Genomic DNA, 17,639 nt, shown 5'->3' with positions numbered 1-17,639 from the left:
TATGCTGTAACTTCTTGTGAATGCCCAGAAGTGGCTATCTTTGGGTTTCCTGCTGATCTAGAGATACAGCAGAATGAAAGGACTGAACCACAACAGGTAGGAGGTGTGCATTTCTGGATGCTTTCCGACGAGGCAAGGCTACAATATCAGGCTTTTTAGTGTAGAAAAAAGACTGAGAGGCGACATGATCGAGGTCTATAAAATCATGCATGGAGTAGAGAGAGTGGGAAATGTGTTTTCCTTCCCTCTCTCATAACACTAGAACCAAACTGATTGCCAAGAAATTGAGGACTGACGAAATGAAGTACTTTTTCACACAACGCATGAGCTATGGAATGCTCTGCCACAAGATGTGGTGACAGCCAACAGCCTGGATGACTTTAAGAGGGGTTTAGATAAGTTCATGGAGGAGAGGTCTGTCAACGGCTGAGGGCTATAGGCCACCTCCAGCCTCAGAGGCAAGATGCCTCTAAATACCAGTGGCAGGGGATAGAGGGCCTGCCTTCATCCCTTGCCTGTGGGCTTCCCAGAGGCATCTGGTGGGCCACTGTGGGAACCAGGATGCTGGACGAAATGGGCCTTGGGCCTGATCCAGCAGGGATGTTCTTATGTTGTTAATTTCCTATAAATAAAGTAGGAAACCAGCAACAGCACACAAGGCTTGATTAGAACCTTTCTCCCTGATATGCTAGTTATCAATCTGCAGGGAGAGTTTTTCCTTTTGTGTGGTGGGGGTGCATTCAGATATGGTATCCCCCCCTGCCCAACTAGACTGAAGCTTTACAGTCTCTTCTGTCTTGTTCTGTTGCATGCTCCGTCCTGTGCTCACCTGGACCTAAGCCACCTGTTGTCCTCTCTGCTCCTTTTCTGCTCTGCAGTCCTGATCTCCATCTGCGGGGAGAGCCAGACTATTGGTCCTTCTCACAGAGCCTTCCTTTCTATACCTGGCACCAGTGTTCCCTCTAACAGGGATTCCCAGAGGTTGTTGACTACAACTCCCAGAATCCCCAAGCAAAAGCCATTGCAGCTGGGGATTCTGGGAGTTGTAGTCAACAACAACTGGGATGGACAAAAAGAAGTACCTTTTCACAGAGCATCATTAACCGATGGCATTCTTCGCCACAGGGCGGAGTGATGGCCACCAGCTTGGATGACTTAAAAAGTGGTTTAGATAAATTAATGGAGGACAGACCTATCAATAGCTACTAGTCCTGATGGCTATAGGTTACTTCCATGCTGCCTCTAAATACCAGTTGCAGAGGAGCAAAAGCGGGAGAGAGGGCATGCCTGGTTGGGAGCTTCCCAAGGCATCTGGTGGGCCACTGTGGGAAACAGAGTGCTGGACTAGAGAGGCCGTGGGCCTGACCCAGCCAAGGCTCTTCTTATGTTTGGGGTGCCGGGGGTTGAACCTGTGACCTGCACGCAAAGCACGACCTCTGCTCCCCTACGTCCCATAAGGTGGTAGGCCACCATCCTTTTAAATAACCTGCCGTGTGTGTGTGAGAGAGATTTGGGACATATGGGTGCCCTGAAAATGGAGTTGCGAGGGAATGGGCTGTGGTCCTAGAATTCACAAAAACGTCCTTGACTGCCTGACTAGAGGGAACTCTTCTTCACTATTGAAAAGCTGCCCTGTTCCGAAAGATGTCCCTCTTCCTTCTGGTTAGTCTGTGAAGGGAAAGTCCTTGGGTCTTTCTGCCTTTTCTGAAGCAGCGTAGAGCAGGGCTGCACAACTTTGAGCAGCTGTTTTTGGACTACAACTCCCATCACCCCTGACTATTGGCTACTGTGGCTGGGAGTGATGGGAGCTGTAATCCAACAGCAGCTGGAGGGCCACCTGGCTTAAAGGAATGTATTTATTTATTTGCATTTATATACCGCCGTATATAAAAGATCAGGGTGGTTTACCATCCCATCAAACCAAAACCTAAAAATCTTATAAACATGTTAAAATTACCATAAATATTTTTTTTAAAATTAAACAAACTAAAAGCCTGATAAAACAGGTGTGTTTTTAAAAAACCCAGAGATAGAGAGATTCTGATTCCCTAGAGAAGGGCCCGTTTTGGGTTGCCACCAAGCGAGCCAGTGGTAACTGCAACTGGACATCCCCTATGATCTTAATAGGTGGTGGGGTCATGAAGAAGAAGTCATTCTCTCAAATACCCTGGGCCCAAGCCTTTCAGGGCTTTATAGGTAATAACCAGTACTTTGTATTTTGCCCAGAAACTAATTGGCAGCCAGTGTAGTTCTTTTAAAATAGGAGTCATGTGATCTCTATGGGTGGCCCTGGAGACCAACCTGGCTGCCGCATTCTGCACCAGTTGCAGTTTCTGAACTATGTACAAGGGCAGCCCAACATACAGCACATTGCGGTAGTCAAGCCTGGATGTTACCAGCATATGCACCACTGTTTTAGGTTCATTTGTCTTGAGAAATTGACATAGCTGGCATATCGGCTGAAGCTGATAAAAAGCACTCCTGGTCACTGCCTCAACCTGAGATGTCAGGGAGTGGTTTGGGTCCAGAAGTACTCCCCAGCTCTGTACCTGATCTTTCAGGGGGAGTGTAGCCCCATCCAGAACAGACAGATCTAAACCATTTCTTAAGTTCTGGCCTTCCACAACAAGTACCTCTGTCTTGTTTAGATTCAGCTTCAGTTTGTTCTCCCTCATCCAGCCCACTACCAACTCCGAGTAAGATTTGGTTTGCTTTAAGGTTCCATGAATGCATTAGCCTTGTGAGGATGCTTCAGTCTTTCAAGATGCTGTAAATCAGGATCCCTGATGTTGGACTACAACTCTCATCATTCCCTGCCACAGTAGCTGGGGTGGGTGGGAGTTGTAGTCCAACAACATCTGGAAACCGAAGCTTGAGAGCCCCTGCTGTAAGGAGTTGTGAGGAAGGAATTCTTCTCAAATGGCGTGCTGATGACACTCCAATTTGTGGCAGGCTGGCAGGTGACTTTGTTAAGAGAAGGCATTTGTTGCAGTGGCCAGTTCTAACCGCTGTCGCTTTGCCCAGGCAGCTGCATTCGGAAGTGCGGGCTGCAGAGCAGCTAGAACGGCCTGGGGTCAGCTTAGAAAGTTATCGGTGGAACGCTGCCTCTTAGCTGGAGTTGCTGGGGGCACTGGCTCCTGGAACTAACCTTGGAAGAGAAAAGAGGTCTCTTTGCTGAACTCCCTGCTGGAAGGCAGGCTTGCGCCCTTGCCGTCTCTTCTCCCTGCTTTGATACGACTTGCAGCCGAAGCGGAGGTTTGGCTGGTGCATTTGTGCCAAGGGCAGTTGTGGCAGCACAGATTTGTGTGGCTTCAGTGGCCACAGAACCCCGAGTCAGAAGTATCCTTATTTATGGAGTTGTGTGGTCCCCCCCCCCCCGGCCATCTCTCTTCCAGCTGTTGCATCTCGCTTTCTCAGAGCAAACTTGAGAGCCAGGGTGGTGTAGTGGTGAGAGTGTTGGCTTAGGGCCAGGAAGACCCGAGTTCAAACCTCCACTCAGCCGTGAAGTTCACTGGGTGGCTCTGGGCCAACCACTTCTCTCTCAGTCTAACCTTCCTCGCTGGGTTGTTGTGGAGCTGAGCATTACCATACGCACCACTCTCCCCTTTTTGGAGGAAGAGTGGAAGATAAACGGAATAAAATGTGAGGTGCTCTTTAAGTGCCCTCAGCCTATCTGTCTGTGAATCAAAATTGTATCCCGTCCTCCTCCCAAGGAGCTCTGGGCAGGTTAGCATCATTCTCTCCAGACCTTCTCTGGCACCAGGAAAAGCCAGTCTTGCTGTAGTGTGTGCCTGAATTGCTCCCTTTACAGAGCAGAGTCTGTCTTGGTTCGCATTGGGATGGGTGAGCAGCCTGTGAGCAGCTCTGGCTGCTGTAAAAGATGATGTTCCGCCTAGGGGATGGGGCCCTCGCTCAGTGGCAGAGCATCCGCTTTGCCTGCAGAAGGCCCCAGGTTGAATCCCTGGCAGCATCTCCAGGTAGAGACTACTTCCTGAACCCTTGGAGAGCCATTGCCAGCCTGACTGAGCTAGATCGATGGATCAGTCGTCTGACTCGTTACAAGACAGCTTCCCGTGCTCCTATGCACCAGGTTTTGGGGGGGAGGGAGATAGAAATGTCTGATTTTCAGACTTCTTGATAACTGTGGTGTCCTGGACTGTATAGCGTAGTGGTTAGAGCCAGCATAGCATAGTGGTTAGAGTGTTGGGCTAGGACCGGGAAGACCCGAGTTCGAATCCCCATTCAACCAAGAAACTCGCTGGGTGATTCTGGGCCAGTCATGTATCTCTCAGCCTAATCTACCTCACAGGGTGGTTGTGAGGATAAAAATAAGCATGTACATAAGCAAGCTCCTCAGAGGAAAAGCGGGATATAAATGTAAAAAATATTAAAAATGTTCCCCACTTCAGCTTTCTAGCTGTTGTGCCTCTGGGCAATTTTGAGACTCCTGCCAAGGAGTAGGTGCCTGATATGTGCCTTTTCATTGTGCAAAAATGTCCCAAACAGTATTAGCAATTCCTGGACTAATTAATGGCTCTATGCATTCCTGACACTGATGTTTAAATGTATGGCTTGTGAGGGTGCAGTTTTGTCTGCTGCTTTGGATTATGGGGGGCGGGGGGCGGCTTCCAACACCCCTGAAGCTGCACGTTATATTCCTGGCACTCTAAAAGCCACACGTGGCCATTCCTTGCCCTGCAGCTCCGAGAGCTTTCAGTTTTCGTTCTCAAGAGTGCTCAGCTGTTCCTCCTGCTCTGTTTTGTGACTCTCGTAACTGGGAACTGGCCCAGGCGCCGCCAGCGTTCCTAGCAAGTGTGTGCTTGCTTCGAGAGTGAGCTTCCGTTTTGCTCCATATATCACATTTCCACTGAAGCGGTCTGGCCTTTCTGGGTGCAGCTGTTTGGGCTAGAGATCCCGGTTGCCTGCTTGCCGGTGGGGAATGCCGCTGCTTCTCGTGGGGAAGGTAAGCGTGGCCACTTTAAGGACCCAGCACCCAGCGATGGGAATGCTGACTCAGTCGGCTGCCATTGTGCAAAGGGTGGATTCCAGGCCGTTTCTAGGAAAGGGACTGACAGTCAGAGTGCCAGTATCTTAATGCCCTTATTCAAACAAGGAGAGTGAAGCCGGGGGGGGGGGTGGCATCAGCCTGGGGCAGCGCACAGGATTCTGAACCAGTGTGCTTCCTTATAAGGCAGGGCTGCACAACTCAAATGCCCTGGTGGGCCAGAACCATCCACAACATGGTGTGCAGGGGCCAAGATCGGACATTTAGCACATCAAAATCAAAATATATATATTATTAGTTACTTGTGGATCTGCTCCCCCTGTCAATGGACCCATAGTTTTAACCAGGGATAGTGGCCAGAGAATAGGTCCCATCCCTGCTCAACCAGTGGGGCCCCTGGAGTGCCTGCCAGCCCCAAACAAATGCCAAGTCCTCTCCTCTCCCTCAGTTGTTGTTGCTTTCAGGCTGTAATGCGGCTTGCTTACATGGGAGTCAGCCTCACTGGGCACACCATGGAGGATATTTCTGAGAAAGCATGCACAGGATGGCACTATAAGGCAGTTTCCCACTCCTGTGTTGCTGCAGGATACCTGGGGGCCAGTGAAATAGTCCCTGCGGGCCGAATCTGGCCCCGGGCCTTATGTTGTGCAGGCCTGTTGTAAGGCCTGGGGCCCAGTGGTGGCCCCCATCCACCCTAAATGCAGCCCCCTGACGAATTGCCTATCAGGCCTAGTCTGAAGCTTTGGCCAGAGCTGACTACTCTGGCACCATGTGCAGGTTTCCATTCTCACTGTGCACTGCTGCACCTTGCCCAGCGCCCGGGGACTCCTCTAAGGGAAATGGAGCTCTCTTGAACCCCATTACCCTCTTGGGAGGTGTGCACCGAGTGCTGGGAAGTGAAGCTCTTGCAGTTCTTTCCTCCTAGAGCTCTTGGGAGCTCTCTCTCTCTCTCTCTCTCTCTCTCTCTCTCTCTCTCTCTCTCTCTCTCTCTCTCTCTCTCAGGGCCCTCCCCACCCTGAGAAAAGAGCAGTACTATGTGGAGGTCAGCACCATGGGAAAGGGCTCTCACATTGAAGGGTTTTTTTGCCCAAAGGTGCCCCCACTTGAAAAAGTAAGGATCAATGTTCTAAACTGTGTTGTTGCATCGTGAGGGCTAGAAACTAACCCAGTTTGGACATAACGTCAAACTGTGGTTCAACGCACCTGAGTTCGGCGTTTCTGACCAACCAAACGCGGGATCCCCACCCCCGAGTGCAGTTCTGTTAGTGCCTCAGAATCTCAATTTGAACCCTCAGTTTCAAGTTGGCAAGGTTGCTGAGACCTTGGAGAAGCCGCTGCCAGTCTGTGTAGACAATGCTGAGCGAGATGGACCAAGGGTCTGACTCAGTATATGGCAGCTTCCTGTGTTCCTGGGCTGAAACCGCGGGTCCGCTGGCCACATCGCGTTGTTCAAATACAGAGCCCGATGCAACCTGGGGTACGTGCGGAAGCTCCTCCCACGACCACAGAGAAGGAAGCTCAGAGCAGCTCCAGAATGTGTCAGCTCTAGGCAGCCGGCATCTTTTGCTGCCCAATTCTCTGACTCGTCCCCGCTCCTTTCTGTGCCTGGCAACAGGCACGCCGTGTCCCTAGATTTCCCTCCTGTGAAGAATCCCAGAATCAGTAGTGGGCATGAGGACATTTGAGGGTGGGAAAGACCCAGGACGACTTGTTGGCTTGCTTTATATTTCCTGCTAACTGGACAAAGAGGCACCTTCCGAGTGGGTGGCTTCTGAGGGAGTGGAGGGGTGTTGTGGGGATCGAGGGAGAGCTGCTTGGAAGGGGCAGGGTGGGAGAGGCTGGATCCCCACCCCACCCCCAGCTGGAACGAGGGCATATGCAGCTTTCTTCATACTTCTCTGGGTTCTGCTGTTTAACCTGTGTTCTATGGGGCATTTGGCCAGGCTTCTTACTCAGGGGGAAGCAGTTCTAGCCTTGGAGTGGAGCCACGTGATGGTTGGGAGGAAAGGAGGTTTGCCTTTGCCCTGCCAATACGGGGGAATCTGAGCGTAGTAGGAACGCCTCTGCTGACACTGTAGCCAATGGCTGCTGTGCGAGTGAGACTCTGAAGCCATGCCCACAGGCTGGCAGGGCAGGTAGCGCCTCGAGTGCTGGGACTGAGCCTGGAGAACTAGGAAGAGGGAGGGGCAGCTCTCTAGGCCGCGAGCGGAGGTAACGAAACCTCGTCTCCTGGATTGTGTGTGGCGCAATTCTCAGCTTCAGCGCCTAACCTCAGGTATGCCTACCTGAGGTTTGGCGTTATGTCTGTGTGACTCACCGGGGGTTACTCTATGCACTCCTAGGGATTTACTCTCAGTGGAAAGATTGCTCTGATCCCAGGTAGGCTTGAAGAAGCCTAATCTAAAACCACTGACCAGGCTCAGACACGGCTTTAGCAACCTAGAACTGTCTGGCTTGGGACTTACAGGCCCTGTTTAGCCAGAATCCACACAACCCACCTCTAGACAAATAATATATGAATCTAAAACCAATGCAAGCTGAGGTCTCAGTGTGTAGTGGAACCGACTCCCAGATTGTGTGAATCAGACCAGATAGCCTCAAGGGAGAAAATTCTACAGCAAGTGCGAGATGTTGTGCTTGCCTGGTGGACCTTCAGATGGACGTCCTGCTCGTTGGGTAGATTAATCATTGTTGAAGGGGGTTACTGCGTATTTGGACAAGGATTTTCTGAGCTTCACTGACTGACTCCCACCTCCCAATTAAGACCATTGCTGTGAAGATAGAGATGGATTCTTGACCAGCTGCTGATGCTAAGGAGATAAAAAGCAGGCAGTGGGTCAGCTCTTCCTGGAGGAGTCTGTACTGTGTGGGAAAAAGCCTCCCAAGGGGCACCATCATGTTGGTCTCTTGTCATTCCAGGTGCTCTTGAAGGAGTGAGTGCCATGCTCGGGTGCTGCTTCCTCCGTGCATAGCTTTCGAACATGGAAGAGGGAGGTGGAAATGAAGAAGTCATTGATTTGAACAGCTTCCGGAGCCACCGAGGGTCAGGTAAGTCACTAGTTTCCTGGTCCTTCCAGGTTCTTTGTGTGGGGTGGGTAAATGATTGGATGACAGGTGCACAACTGGTGAGGAGAGCTGGTCTTGTGCTAGAGAGTGTGACCAGCCCCTTTGCTAAGCAGGGTCTGCCCTGTTTTGCAGTTGGATGGGTGACTGCATATGAGCCCTGTTAGATACGATGGGGCCGCTCTGAGAAGAGCACCTGTATGCTTGCAGGCAGGATGCCCCAAGTTCCCTCCCTGGCAGCATCTCCAGGTAAAGCTGGTCAATGCCGGCAGTATGGAGCTGGACGGAGCGTGATCCCCATGGGATGGAGTTGTAGCTTAGTGCTAGATGATCTGCTTTGCATGTACAAGGTCCCAGGTTTAATCTATCCAAGCTGTTGCCGCTGTGTGCGCACCACCCCCACCCCCCGGCAAACTGCAGAGAAAAGGTCACTGAATGAATAGAGGATTTGGGGGGTTGGAGTAGATCTGAGCGAGGAGACTGGATAGAAATGCAAGGGCTAGAGGAGAGGAATAGAAAGTGAAACCAAAAGTGAGCAGAACATCTCCATGCAGTCTTGAGGAATTGTTTTCCCAGTATATCCTTTATTGTGGAAGGGGGACACCCATAATGGCAGCAGGCCATGAAAGAGACCCGGTTTGGGAATATTCCAATGAAGTTCCGGTACCTGTAGGTAGCAGTGCAAAATGCAACAATGAAATGCAAAGCCTGGTTGCCCAGATGAAATGGCATTATGAGAAGTGTGTACCTACCTTCTAAAAATGAAACCTGCATCTGTTTCTAAATAAGGTTATGTTAAGACAACAAGAATGTACTTTTATGGAAAATATAATCTTCCTGACTAGTAATTTAAATTGTGATTTAAATCATTAAAATTGAGTCCTTCTGTGAAATGATTTAAATCATGATGCAAATCAATTTGATTTAAATAAAATCAACTCTGTAGATATTTGCATTCCTTTCTTCAGACAGGATAAACCACAGGGACGAAGGCCTTATCACCATCTCAGACTCCTCGGATGAAGAGTTGCCTGTGATGCTGGACATTCCCATTCGCCGGCAGTGGGAAGATGAGGATGATGACGACGATGTCGTCATCTTGATGGAGGTAACGCGTCCTTTTCCTCTCTGTAGGGCAAAATGAAAACTTGTGATTGGTTCCTAATAGGTGAAATGAGTCTTGCATGCAGCTAATACGGTATCTTTCCTACACAGATACTTTGGCACAATTAGGTGCCAGTGGAAAACACCAACCAGGCTTTGAAGGGAGTCTAGATCAGTGTTTTTCGTGGCAAGACCTGCAGGAGGCAATTGTGCCTACCACTTACTGCTGCACTTTGCCCAGTTCTGTTGGAACTCCCATTTTGATTTGTTTATTAGCTTCTTGGGGCAGTGGTGACCCCTTCTGGGAGAATGCTGGACTCTGTGGCCCATCTTTGATGTTAGAAATTGGAGGGATCATGTTAAATGCACAGTCTTCCATTTGGGTAGAGACAGTATGAGACACTGGTGGCCCCCACTGGTCACCTGGGAGAGTGCTGCCTTCTGCATGGTCCCCGCTGCATGTTAAAAGAGGTCATTGAGGGAGGTCCGTCTCCAGATGCCACCAGCTCATCTGGCGGTGGTTTGGGGACGGGCCTTCTCTGTAGTCACTCCTGGGCTATGGAATGCGCTCCCTGTAGACGTTCGTGGTTTAACATCCGTACCAGCCTTTAAAAGGCACATTTTAAGACACACTTTTTTAAAAAAAGTAATCTTTGAGTGTTTTGAATTTGTTTTAACAGTCTGTCTTTGTTTTTGTCGTGTTTATTTTCATGAACTGCCTAGAACCTTTGGAGTCAGGCGGTATATAGATCAAATCAATCAATCAATCAATGAATAATAGTGTGGCTCCCTGAGCGGTTGTTTACTGGCCTGTGCGGAGCCAAGGTGGGGTTCCTGGGGAGGGCTTTAGAACGGAGCAGAGGCTGACAGTTCAGCAGTCTGAGTGTTACCTGAGAAAGAGGTCATCGTCGTTCGGGCTTGAAGGAGCCCGTGACAGAGACGGCTCGGGCGAGGAGCTCTAGTGGAGGTTGGGCTGGATGCTGGGAGGTGGGTGGCTAGTTGCGAATACCTCTAGTCAGCAAGCATGACTCTTCTGTAGAGATGCTGCATGTCTATGGGATATATACACGGATCTTTAACCAAGGTGGTTGTTTCCAGTAAAAGGGGCTAAGAGTCGAGGGACGCTTGCTGTATCCAACATATGAGTTCCTGAGCATAGCAGGGGAAGAGCGACTGGCCCTCTCCGTCCCCAGCACAGCATCCCTCCAGTAGCTGTTGCTGGTGTCTATCTTTTTTAGATTGTGAGCCCTTTGGGGGACAGGGCGACGTTTTATTTCTCAATTTATATCCATGTAAACCGCTTTGAGGACTTGGGTTGAAAAGCGGTATATAAAATATTTGTCATATTTATGTCATAAGTCTAGCTTCTGTTAAAGGACTAAGTTGGATCGAGTGTTATAGTCACCATGATGCTTGTATAGCCCTGCTTTGGCAGAGAGAAACCTCTGAGCTGCTGTGCATAAATGCACTTCACTTTGTGTTGTTTTCAAGTTCACTCAGTGTCCTTCTCCCCACGCAGCCCTCAGTTAGACTACCAAGAGGTTGTCAGGACACAAACCTAAGCAAGAAAAGCTTCGTGGCGGCAGCGAAAGCTTTGGGAGGGAGGGAGGGAGGGAAGTAGAGCACCATTCTCTATAAAACTGGTCCCCAACGTCATAGAATTATTAACCTGCCTAGTTTTGGGAACAGACCCCTCTCGTTAGCAGTGACTCAGAGCGGCGGTGAGCAGGGTGCGGCTCGTCACAAGTCCCTGCAGCATCTTGGGAAGCATGCACAGAGTGCTGGGAAGGGTCGTCCTTCCCAGCACTTTCCCCACAGAGCTCTTCTGAGAGCTCTTCCCCATCTCTCTCAGCACCGAGAAAAGCCAGCACCGAGACCCTCCCAGCACCGAGAAAAGCACAGTACTGTGCGGAGATCAGCACGGGGGGGAATGCCTCTCACATGGGAGGGGGGGTTTTTGGCCATCAGTGGCCCCTGCTTTGTTGGGGTGGGGGGGAAGTGAAGATCACTGCTCTGAACTATGTTCTGAAAGGCAGTGTGCGTGATGGTGTAGATTGGAAACGAGGTCCTTGCAAAGGAATGTGTCGACGGCTGACTGCTCTTTGTCTCCTCTGCAGACCGCAAACAAGCAGCTGCTGCGCCCCAACGTCATCAGGCCAGCTGCCCACTGGCAAAGCGTGAAGCCAGGGGAAGGGGGCTCCAGAGGCGATGGGGTGGCAGAGCCTCACGGTGGGCAGAAGATGACCCCCCCTTCCCCGAGGCTGCACGGGACTCGCCGGAACTGTGCCAAGGCGAGCGGCCTGGCGCTGGGGAAGCGGGGAAGCGAGCAGGAGGTCTTGGAGCTGCCGCAGTCCCTGGAGCCTGCCGGGCCGAGGGAGGATGGCGGGGCCGTTCCGGAGCCTGGGCCCAGTGTGGCCCAGACAGGAGGGCCGAGACCCCACAGCAAGAATGGGGTCATTAACGTAGAGGAGGTGGTCTTGGTGGCCGATCAGGACAGGCAGGCCCAGGGGGATCAGGACGTGCAGCCGCGGCTGGCCCCCAACCCGGGCGGGACTGCCCGCTGCATCCAGGAGAACACGCGGCTCGATCACCCGTATTTCCAACCTGCAGACAAGGAGGCCCCTACTGTGATTGATCTCCGTTCTCCACGGCCGGCGCAACGGGGAATCGAACTGGGGCCCCTGCCGAGGGCGTACCAGGGGGAAGCGCCTGGGCCGGCCTTCCCCAGGCCTGAGCCTCAGCAGGATGGCATCCCGGGCCCCGCTTCCCCTCAGCTGGCTCACCCTCCGGAAGAAAAGGGAGGCCAGCAAGCAGCAATAAACGAGCAGGCAGGCCCGGCTTTCCCCGTCCAAGCGTCGCTGGAGCCTGGCTCTGGGAGCGTTCTCCAGCAAGGTGCTGCGCTGCTGGACAAAGACCTCGTTGCGCTGCTCATCAGAGAGACGGTGAGCTCTGTGAAGCCGCCATGCCGGAAGGGGGAGGTGGCAACGTGGTGGCGAGGGAGGGGGAGGAGTAGATGTACGAAGCTGCCCTCGATGGAGTCGGACCCATGTCCGTTTCGTATGGTTGGCGCCAGGCCTGCCCAACTTCGGCCTTCCAACTGTTGTTGGGCCACAACCCATATAATTCCCCAGCTACAGTGGCCAGTAGTGGGGGTCCTGGGAGCTGTAGCCCCACCTCTGCAGGAGGGCCACAGTTGTGCAGCCCTGGTCCACACCAGGGGTACACAACCCGGGTGCCCCCGTTGGGCCCCAACCAACCATGACTTGACCTGCAGGGGGCGAGGTTAGTTTTCAGCACATGCAGTCATTAAAAATAAGGATGAAAATGACGAGTCGTGGGCAAAACGTGGGGAAAGAGGGGTTATGTCGGTAAGCTCTGGCCTAAGAGCGGCAGACAGGTGGGGAACCCCTGATCTCTAGTGTTCACCCCGGTTGTGTTGCAATATCCCGCCCCCCCCCCCCCCGAGCACGCCGCCTCTTGCTGTAAATGTGAAATTCTTTTTCTTGAGCTGCCTGCCCACTGATGGCAAGTGGTGTTGTGTTCTCTTCCCGCCCCCCAGGAAGCCAGGTTTCCCGATGTAACGAGAGAATACATGGAGGAATTAATACAGAGCAAAAACTGCTGTGACTTAAACATGTGAGTATGGAAGGCCTTGTGGTGGGCCCAGTCAAGACCCTCGGCGTTGCTGAGCTGACAAGCCCACGTCAGGCACCTCTGCAGAGCAGGAAGGGAATTCTTCAGGACTCGATCTCTGGGTCAGCTGCTGGGAGCTTTAGGCTTCCGTGTCTGCCCTTGGCTCTCCCTCTCCAGGGCCTCTCGTCCTCAGTAAAACCCCAGCAGATTCAAGGGCTTCAGGCTGTGTGATGGCATGCAGTGCTGATACAGTTGATGGGGAGAAGGGCTGGAATAGTTGGTAGCCGAGAGCTGTGTGTGCTGGTCCGAAGCATGGCCGGCACTGGTGAGGGAGCCTGTGGCGCGCCTCAGTCCAGGTATTCCTGGGGTTTGCCAGGACTGCTAGTGCTGGAGTGTGTGTGTGTGTGTGTTCAAGTACGGTCTAATGACAGCCTCCTTAAGACAAGGAGGCATCCTGCTCTCCCTCAGAGGAGCATTTGTGAAGTTTACCAGACCCTCTCCGACCATCTGATTTTTAGATTAAATAAGCCAAGTTGGGCACGGGTCAAGAGAACTGGTGGTTGGACGCACAGTCCGAAGCAGCTTGTCCACCTCCTCTTCAACTGAGGGACAGCCCTGGTCCCGACTTGTTGACGCCAGCTCCCTGTCCTGAAGGAGGATTCCTCGGTCACCCTTGGCTTGTGTTGGAAAGTGTTTATAGCACTTCCTTGCCTCTACAGTGGTCCACTTAACCCCTTTAAACTCTCTTCCTTCCCTTCCCTCCTGATGCCACTAGGCTTCTTCTTACCCATTCTCTTTCCGCCTCCTTGTCTTCCTGTCCAGTTCAAACTTTATTTTGGTCATCGGCCAGCAAAATTAAAACACGCTAATACCTGTTCAGAACAGAGGCATTATTCTAGTTGCTCACAGAAACACACCGAACCCCTCCACCCGCAACAGTTGCATTCAAATTCAGCAAGAATTTTGAATAATCCCATAATGGACTCTATTGCCACCACACAAAATTTGGCAACATTATAAGTAATCATTCAGTTTGGTCTGATAGGAGAAAAGAAACATGCAGTTCTTCAGAATGAGGTGGAAACTAGGAAATAAAGGAGAAATAAAATTTACACCGAATTCCTTTAAAACTAGGTGGTATAATAAAACAGGCTTTATTGTCTTAACTGCTCCTGAACCCAGGGATGCAAACGCTCCAGATCTGGAGTTTTGATCAACTTGCCCTCGAATACCGCAGAGGGAAGAGCATCAAAACGCATCCTCTGGTGTGTGAATACCAGGTGCAAATGAAGGCCATCTAGTGGCCTCCCATGACAAATTGATCTTTTTATAGATGGTGTAACCAGGAATGGAACATGCATCCTGTTGCCATTCTGCTCTTGTCTCTCTGTTGCACCAGGCACTCCCATTTCTTTCTCACTTGCTACTAGATGTCTGCCAAAGCCCCCTGGGTGTGCCGCTTCTGAAAAACCGTGCAAAGTGCAGCTATTTCCAAGTAACCGTCTCTCTCTCTCTCTCCTGCCTTGCAGACTTTGTAATTTTCTTCTGGAAAACCCAGACTATCCAAAGAAGGAAGGCAGAGTGGTCTTAAATCCAAATAGCAGCCTGCTCTCCAGCCAAGATGAGACAAAGGCAAGTGAGAAATCTGGATATCTGGCAAATGCAATAACGATGTTTTGGTTTTATGTAAGCAGGAGACTTAGACTCTGGCTTTTGCTGGTAGAGTGCCTAGAGATTGGGGAGAGGAAAGGGTTAACACAGTTATTTTTAATGGCCCCTTCTTGGGTGTGTCTATACAGTCCTTGCTTGGTTTTTTCCTTCTTCTTCCTGTGAAACTACTTCAGATCTGGAGACCTGCAGATATCATAGGTTTAGTGTCTCTGGGTTTTGACTTTTTGTGGGCAACTTCCTGGTACACAAATTCATTTATTGTGTGAGAAGTTTCAGTCTGTAGCAGAGTTTTCCAGTTGGGATGTTGAAGCTAAATGCATCCCTCCACAGCTTCTCAGCCACTCCCAGGAACCTAACCCCATTTTCCAGGTTAATTTTAAGTTTTGAATATCACAATTTTAACTTTTATGGTCCTCCCATGGCAGGTTACCCCTGCAATATTCAAGGGTTCCAGTAACACTTTTGTATCTCTATGGCATTCTCCTGAAGTGTTCATAACAGGGATGGGCAAACGTGGCCCTCCAGCTGTTGAGCTAAACTCCCACCATATCCAGCCACAACCTATTGTAGCTGGGATGATGGGAGTTGTAGTTCAAAACTTTGCACATGCATTTGTCAGTAATCGTTGGCACCACCCTGTAAGGTAGGCCAGGAGTATCCCTTATATTACAGATATGGAAGCTGAGAAACAGTGGCTTACCTGAGCTCTCCTGGGAAGTGCAGCAACTTTCTGCACAGGATGCATCACTGTGGCTGCTTGCCCAAGTGGCCACTCAGTTGGTCTCTGTAGCTGGGTCGGCCCAGCCTCCAACCTTGTCCAGTGTTCTCCTCTAAACATGCCAGCGTCTTTTATGATGTCATTTTATGAAGTGCATGTAGACGTTTTAATTTAAGGTTTTATGTTGACTGCCTTGGCGATATTGCAAAAGGCCAGGTTAGTTGTGGATTTTTTAAACACATTGTGAAGATTTGGGGGAAGCACCTCTTGGTTCTCCACATCTTCCTGAGAAGCCAGTGTAGTGTTTGGACAGAGCATGTCGGACTCAAACTGGAGATACCTGGGTTCAGTGCTTGTTCCGCCACAAAACAACTGAGTGGACTTTGGGCCAGTCACTCTAATCTACCTTACAGCGTAGTTTAGAGGTGGTGTCACGTATGCTTCCTTGAGGGTGGATTAAAAACGTAGTAAAACAAATGTTTACAATCCATTCCGTCTCCTCTCTCTCCCTTTCCAGGTGCCTAAAGTGGACTACTTTGACTACTCCAAACTTGACCCGCTTGACCAACGTTGCTTCAACCAAGCCGCTGACCTTCTAATGGCCGACTTCAAAATGTTGAGCAGTCAGGACATCAAGTGGGCGCTACATGAACTCAAGGGACACTATGCAATCACACGAAAGGTGCTTCCCTTTGGGCTTCTGGTTGTCTTTCTCTCCCCCTGCCCCGGGTCCCCTGGTGCTGCCTTCCTCTGCATCAAAATGGAGATGTGTGGCCCATTTGGGTTGACTCGGCAGTAAGTTCTGCAGGGGGTCATGGGCATGGCCTGAAGGCACCTGAATAACAAGCTTGCTGAAGGAAAGGGGCAATCAAAAGAAGGGGTGGAAGCATCTTCCCCATGAGAAAAGGCTACAACATCTGGGGTGATTTAGTATCAGAGATGTGGGTTTTCTGGAAACCTTTTTGAATGGGAAAACTTCCTGGAAAGAATTCCTTGTAAAATTTTTCACTTGCATAAAATGTTTTCCTCAAATTTTGCTGTACAGATTTTTCGGGTACCCTAAATAGACTGTGATCTGATTTGACATGTTGTGTTACCTGTATATTTAGTTTAAAAAAACAAACGTCACATTACTCTCCTGTTTCTTTGCTCATGGGTTACCTTTTCAGGCCTTCTCTGACGCCATCAAAAAATGGCAGGAACTGTCTCCTGAAACCAGTGGGAAGCGAAAAAGGAGGAAAGAAATGAACCAATATTCCTACATAGACTTCAAATTTGAGCAAGGTGAGTCACAGCTGCCAAGGCAAACCCGTTCAGTTGTGTCTGCCCTGTGTCCCCCTTGCCAGCTGGGCCTCATTCAAGGTGCTGATGATGACCTATAAAACTCCCAGTGTCCTGTGCAGTAAGAAATGCATCTTCGCAACCATGGTCCAGTGTGGCCTTTTAAGTTCTTATGGAAGAAAAACTTTTATATCTGTTCCAAAAGAGCTGGAAATGTTCTTGTCCTTATGGATGTGTCACTGGAACTACCTGCAGGTGAGAGGGATATATTGGCAATTTGAGGTTACCCACAGATATGTCAGTTCCATAAAAATCTGAAAAGAAAAAACTGGGGGCAACCCCCCCCCCCCCGAAAAAAACTGCCTCACTGGAATTCAGTGGAGAATGTTTGCAATTAACAGACAGACAACCAGGAGAGTGAGGAGTGGAGGAAGGAGGGCTTGAATCAGAAAATTTCTGGTCAGATAATTTCTCGGCTTGAAGAATACTCTCTCAAGACACTCACACCTCCCTTTGCTTCTGAGGGCAAAAGATGCCTAAAACCTTCACCATGCTCAGTCATAGGCTCAGGTAGCACATGTTCACCAGGGATTATTGTTATAACCCTTGAATAACTCAGTTATTCTCCTGCTAACTGAGCAAAGAAGCACCTTTTAAAAGTGGTGATTCTCTTTATTTAGCTAGCAGGGGGAGAGCAACTGGCCCTGTCCATCCCCAGCACAGTATCCCTCCAGTGTCTGTTGCTGGTTTTTATCTTACGTTTCTTTTTAGATTTTGAGCCCTTTGGGGACAGGGATCCATCATTATTTATTTTTATTTTTCTATGTAAACTGCTTTGGGAACTTGACTTGCTTTGACTCTCATCTTGCCGCCTCCTCCTCATTCCCCGTACAGCTCCCTGCCTCCAGAGGTTCCCATTCCTCTGCCTACCACAGCCTCGTACCTCACATGACTTGGCAATGCAGAGTCATGGGGCCACCACATGCAGGCTTGGGAGATGTCACTGGGCCCAGGGTTCAGGGACAGAAGTGGTTGGTGGACCCACCCACCCCGCCAGCCCTCCCTGAAGGGCTTTGCATGTTCACTTTGAGTTTATTATGGAATTATCTGCACGATGCACTGCTAGCTGAGCATCTGGGCCTGCTCAGTGGGTCATATCACCCC

At 50.4% G+C, this 17,639-nt stretch overlaps 1 protein-coding gene across 2 annotated transcripts in view; it reads left to right on the top strand.

Annotated features, from left to right (window-relative positions):
• Window positions 1–17,639, top strand: part of RNF216 (ring finger protein 216) — an 89,237-nt gene that overhangs the window by 7,090 nt on the left and 64,508 nt on the right. The window contains exons 2-8 of one of the 2 annotated variants that reach the window (XM_053276446.1): window positions 7,925–8,053; window positions 9,037–9,176; window positions 11,290–12,114; window positions 12,732–12,808; window positions 14,335–14,437; window positions 15,712–15,876; window positions 16,364–16,478. In XM_053276446.1, coding sequence (XP_053132421.1) covers window positions 7,987–8,053; window positions 9,037–9,176; window positions 11,290–12,114; window positions 12,732–12,808; window positions 14,335–14,437; window positions 15,712–15,876; window positions 16,364–16,478 — 1,492 coding nt within the window. In that variant the 5' untranslated portion in view covers window positions 7,925–7,986. Of the gene's footprint in view, window positions 1–7,924; window positions 8,054–9,036; window positions 9,177–11,289; window positions 12,115–12,731; window positions 12,809–14,334; window positions 14,438–15,711; window positions 15,877–16,363; window positions 16,479–17,639 lie in introns of those variants that run through there. The other variant, XM_053276448.1, reaches the window with a different exon arrangement.

The sequence above is a fragment of the Hemicordylus capensis genome, chromosome 13 (genome assembly GCF_027244095.1).
Source record: "Hemicordylus capensis ecotype Gifberg chromosome 13, rHemCap1.1.pri, whole genome shotgun sequence".
In the NCBI taxonomy this organism is placed as follows: domain Eukaryota; kingdom Metazoa; phylum Chordata; class Lepidosauria; order Squamata; family Cordylidae; genus Hemicordylus; species Hemicordylus capensis.
The sequence above is the reverse complement of the archived record's forward strand: the minus strand, read 5'-3'. Positions and strand labels throughout refer to the sequence as shown.